This window comes from Poecilia formosa, unplaced genomic scaffold, assembly GCF_000485575.1.
Source record: "Poecilia formosa unplaced genomic scaffold, Poecilia_formosa-5.1.2 Scaffold1016, whole genome shotgun sequence".
NCBI lineage: Eukaryota > Metazoa > Chordata > Actinopteri > Cyprinodontiformes > Poeciliidae > Poecilia > Poecilia formosa.
Genome location: NW_006800955.1, coordinates 4,213 through 9,550, shown reverse-complemented (window position 1 = coordinate 9,550; position 5,338 = coordinate 4,213). Strand labels below are relative to the sequence as shown.

Below are 5,338 nucleotides of genomic sequence, written 5' to 3'. Positions count from 1 at the left end.
TGGCAGTCGGGTCGGGTGGTTCTGGTTCTGGCAGTCGGGTCGGGTGGTTCTGGTTCTGGCAGTCGGGTCGGGTGGTTCTGGTGGTTCTGGTTCTGACCTGGGAAGGAGGCTGAGCTGCTGGAGCCTGAATCCTCCACCGGACCAAAGAAATCCAGGTTCAACAGAGCCGAGCCTCCGCTGGCTGGACGGCCGGGTCAGAGGTCAGAGGTCAGAGAGAGAGAGAGAGAGAGTCATGCAGCAGAGTCACTTCATGTGGGACTGCAGGCTGACCTCAGAGAGGGGTCAAAGTTCAGCCACAGCAGAACCAGAACACCAAACTAGGTGGGAGATCCCACAGCATGATGCTGCTGCTACCGAGCTGCACTGTGGGACCGGAGCAGAGCGGATCGGATCGGAACCGACCCGATCGGATCGGATCAGACCGGACCGGATCGGATCAGACCGGACCGGACTGACAGCTTCGGCTGGTAGTTCTCCAGAACCAGCTGGACTCAGCGTTTGGTTGGTGGTTCTGCTGAGGTTCTGCTGGGTTGTGGACTGAAGTTCTGGACGGCCCGGTTGGACCACCTACCGTCCAGAGGGTTGGTGAGGCCGCTGCTGCTCCAGTCGAACTGGACCGGGGGGAGCGCCTCCTGCTGGAGGGACGGGGAAACAATCAGACTGGCATGTCGAGCGGGCCGGGTCGGGCTGGGTCGGGTCAGGTCGGGCCGGGCCGCGGCGCTGACTCACCTGCACCGAGTCGGGCTGGACGGAGTTCTTCTCTGCATCGGCGGGCGGCGTCTGGGCGATGGAGGCGATCATCTCGGCAGCAGAGACGGGCTTCACTGGCTCCTTGGTCGGCTCCAGCATCCCCTGAAACCAGACCGGGTCAGAACCAGAACCGGCAGGAGGTCCTGGACGTTCTGGAGGCAGAGGAACTCACCAGGCCAGCCGCGTACATGGGCACGATGACCGGCTGCTTCTTCTGACCCGTGAACAGCTGGGGGGAAAAGAGCCACACGATCAGCACCGGACCACAACAGAACCCGGCTGCAGGTGTGTTTGCTCCCGCCATTAGGTGTCTGAGATGGTGCAGAGTAAAATGACTCTGGGCTCAGCTGGGAACCATCAGAACCATCATCAAACTTACGATGTTTCTGGTGTCGATGCCGAGGCAGCAGAGCAGCACCTTGTTGCCATGGGAACCCCCCCACTGGTACCGCAGGCCCAGAGCCTCATGGACGTCCTGAAGCTGCGTCCAGACGCCGCCGCCATGCGCCAACCTGCAGCCAATCAGAGAGCAGCCGGAGGAAGTGAAACAGGAAGCAGGTAGATGATGAAGGTCAGTCCTCATCATCATCAACTCACCTGCTGCTCAGCCTCTCCTCTTTCTCCTCTTCCTCGCCTTGCGGCTCCAGCAGGACCTTCAGGGTGTCCACCCGCTGCCCCTCCCCCACCTGCTGCTGGATGTGGGCGGAGCTAACAGGGAAGCTGCTGAGGAACAGCTTCTCCAAACGGCCGGACAGCGCCCCCTGCAGGGAGACCAGAACAGAACGACCTGAAGAGTTCCTCTTCCTCTCAGGCTGCTGTAGGAGATGCCATCTAGTGGTCGGGGTGTGAACTACATCTGGTTAATATCTTAGTCCTGGGTCGTTCAATAAAAGATTCAGGATGAATAATTATTCTACATATGATAAATCAAAATACATTTCAAAGTAATTTCTGACTTGGGTTTGAAGCTTTTCAGCAACAACAGACAACGGAAGAGCAACGGAAACGAGATTCTACTGTCAGGAAGCAAAACTATAAACTGAGCATGAATTTTGACTGCGACTTTTCATCTAAAGATAAATAAATATTGATGACTAAATTATTTTTCATAAGTATATAACCTAATCTGATATTTTTATCATGAAAAAGGAGATAAAAGCTTTAAGGACAGACAGGGAGCTGATGAGCAGGAATGGAAATTTGCTGCATTAAAATAAAATACTGTAATGATGAAAAACTAATGGTTGTTCAAACACATTTAGTTTGACTCAATTTGAGCAAAAAAGTGCATCAATTTAATAATCAACACACTGAGACTGAACTGCATCATTCCTCAAAACCCTGGTGTCTCCAATTTGCATCGAAGCTAAATCTGCACAAATGGAACAAACTAACAATCAGGAGGATTGTTTCTGCTAACCAGATAATTGTTTTCTCTGTGGGATCAATCAGAACCGGCCAGAACCCGTCCCGTCTGGATCAATCAGAACCCGGCCCGTCTGTCTCTTACCGATGGCGGCTCCGTCCTCCCAGTGTCCTCTCTGTCTTCGTCGCGGTCCTCCTCGCCACTCAGCTCTGAGCTGAACGCCGCCCAGGACTCTCCATCCTCCTGGTTCTGGTTCTGGTTCTGGTTCTGCTCACTGAAGGCGCTCCAGCCGGAGTCGTCCTCGCCGTCTTTCGCTGAGCTAAAGTTCCCAAAACTCTCACTGCTGGGAAAATCCGCAAACGTCCCCCTGTCCCCGTCCCGCTGTCCGCCCAGGACCTTAGGGGAGTTGAAGTCCCCAAAGTCGTCCTCCAACTCGGACCTGGCAGGTTCTGGAGGTTCCGGACCGTCCGGTCGGTTCTGCTCAAAGTCAGCAAAGCCCTGAGCACCGAAGGATGCGGCGTCCCCAAAGTCTCCAAAGTCGTCTCCGGCGGGCGTGGTGGCGTCCCCCGGCGGCGGCGGAGACGACCCCGTGGTGCTGATGTCCCCCAGGTCCTCGAGGCCGTCTGTGGACAGCAGCCGGCCCAGGGACGTCTCCGAGCTATGCTCGTCCCCTGCCTCCCGGGACTCGTCCTCCGTCCCGTTCGGGGACAGATGCCCCGTAGTGCAAACAGAGAGACATGCGTCCCCCAGGGGACAGTCCGGGCCCCGGTCCGTGTTACAGGAGCCGGCGGGGGCCTCGGCCCGGTGGACGACCCTCACTGCATCTTCTGCTCCCCACTCACCATCCTGGGGACAGACGGATGTCTGCACTGGACTGTCCAAGTCCCTGGGTTGGACGGATGTCCCCGGTGGACCGTCCCTGTCCCTCTGCGTCTCTTCAGTGTCAGAAAAAGCAGCAAAGTCTGCAAACTCGTCCTTTTCGACACCGTCCTCATCCTCCGTGGACGGTCCTCTGTCATGAGAGGGGACAGAGTCTTGTGAGGAGGGGCTTCCCTGAAGGTCAAAGGTCACAAACCCGTTGGTCAGGACCTCTGCATCTTCACCGTTGCAATCAACAGAGACATCCTGCGAGGAGGACACCGTCTTCCTGGCGTCCGTCCGCTCTGGGGGACAGACCTCCAGCTGGCCATTGGCCTTGGACGGCTCGCCAAAGGGGGTGTGGCCAAAGCCCAGCCTCCCGCTGCCGTTGTGAAGGTCAGGCGGCGAGGTGGCGGTCAGCGCCTGGTTCTGGTCGAAGGACGTCGGCGTGTCCAACTCGGAGAAGCTGACGCTGCTGGGGACGCCGGAGAATGTCCCGAAGTCCCCAAACTCATCGTCCTCTTCCTCGGCGCCATCCTCCATCGGTGGCGGCGACGAAGAGTACATCCGGATCACATCTGGCTCCATCACGCTCTGGTCCCACGGGACGCGCCGCAGCTACACCTGGGACAGAGACAGACAGTAAGTCAGCAGGAGACGGAGATGGTTTGAGTCCCAACAGAACCTGAACATAAATTTGGTATCAGACCAGGAAACCTGACTGACCAACTTCACCTCCAAATATGGCATCACATCCAGTCTAACAACTAATTTTCCCATCTCTGCTTCCTGATCGGAAAATCTACTCCACCCCGAGGGACACGCCCACCCCAAGGGACACGCCCACCCCAAGGGACACGCCCCACCCCCCACTCATTCTCATGTCAGCAGAGAATCAGTTCATATTCTTCTTCACTAATTCAACTGTGAACAGCTTCCACTTCTGCCTGAAAGAAGAAACTGTGGCAGTGGGCGGGGCCAACATACCTGTGGGCAGGTGACCCAGCAGCTGAGTTGGACTACAAACCAAGTAGGACCAGACAAACCAGTTCACCTGCAGGAAACGTCACTGAGTGACGTGTCAAAGCCCTGTGCTGCCATGGAAACCAGAACCAGAACCAGAACCAGGGGTCTTAAAGTCAGAATCTGACCTGAGACCTGCTCACTGGCTCGGTGAGGGTTTCCATGACAGCAGCTGTTTCCGAACCTCCCGAACCTTTTCCCGGCTGCTCCGCCAAACCCCTCGGTGTCTGACACTTTATGTAGCCGCTAGCAGCAGCAGCTAGAAGGCTAACGGAGCTAACAGGGGCCCGCCGGCAATCAGAGGAGGTTGGATGGTGGTCAGCGGTTCGGTGCTCATGGAGGTGGATGTTTGGACACTTTGAGCCCAGATCCAGTCCGGTTCAGTCAACCGGAGAACAAAAACTAAGAGGCCGAACACCTGCTTCACTGCAGCTAGCTTAGCTTAGCTAACCTGTGGACTGAGGGCAGATTTAACCGAATAACGTTTCAAATCTCCGGTACCGAAACGGTCAGGGAGTTAGAAAGAAATTAAACCCGTAAATTCGCTCCAGTCTGGCTCCGTGAAGTAGCAGATCCACACAGAACCGAGCCGAACTCCAACCACAACAATCCTGTTTCCCGCAGCTAGTCAAAGCGCTAGCTCCACCGTGTGACCCGGACAGGCGGCGCAGCTCACCGTGAGACGCCGGTCCCGCAGGTCCATGACTCGGTGTGAAGACAGAGGGGTCCAGCGGCGGTCGGAGCGGCCAGCCGGGCGGTGAGTGACGGCTGGAGGTGAAGGTGGAGTCAGTCAGCTGCTGAGTTCCTCCCAGCATGCAGCGCTCCCGGGCTGCCTGCGGCTCCAAAGTTTCCAGGTGGAACAGGTAGTTCCGGCGGACCGGATCTGACCTGGAAACCAGTTACAGCTCCGACCTCTGGGCGGAACCACCCTCTGTTCACTGGAGGCTCCAAATCTTTACTGGACTTTATCTGGAAAGTTAGAAAAATCCCCTGTAGAGCGAGTACGGAGCCCCGGTGGAGTCAAACCTTCAGTTTCCCCGACAAGCATTTCTACAGAGCTGTGTTCACTCTATGAATAAATTAAAGTTGTTGTCAATCACTAATTAATAAATACTCAATCAAATAAACTAATCTCCCCATGAAATAAAAACATTTATATATTTTTTTTGAATGGGGAGCTTATTTAGTCAACAACAGTTTTATTTATATCAAAATGTTTTTATGGATGTATTTCATCATTTATTTCACAATTTCATTTTATTATTCGACACTCATTTAATAAATATTCGTGTGGACATGGAATATTTATTAATTAGTTATTAGTAACCATATTTGATTTTG

General features: G+C 54.9%; 1 protein-coding gene across 6 annotated transcripts in view; it reads right to left on the bottom strand.

Annotated features, from left to right (window-relative positions):
- Window positions 1–5,107, bottom strand: part of aftpha (aftiphilin a) — a 9,616-nt gene extending 4,509 nt beyond the window's left edge. The window contains exons 1-8 of one of the 6 annotated variants that reach the window (XM_016667341.1): window positions 4,674–5,107; window positions 2,261–3,598; window positions 1,347–1,511; window positions 1,130–1,252; window positions 923–979; window positions 730–852; window positions 572–635; window positions 98–181 (exon numbers count right to left, since the gene is read on the bottom strand). In XM_016667341.1, the coding sequence (XP_016522827.1) occupies window positions 98–181; window positions 572–635; window positions 730–852; window positions 923–979; window positions 1,130–1,252; window positions 1,347–1,511; window positions 2,261–3,562 (1,918 nt within the window). In that variant the 5' untranslated portion in view covers window positions 3,563–3,598; window positions 4,674–5,107. The other 5 variants (XM_007544155.2, XM_007544154.2, XM_016667340.1 and 2 more) reach the window with 5 other exon arrangements.
- Window positions 5,108–5,338: the final 231 nt, after the last annotated feature.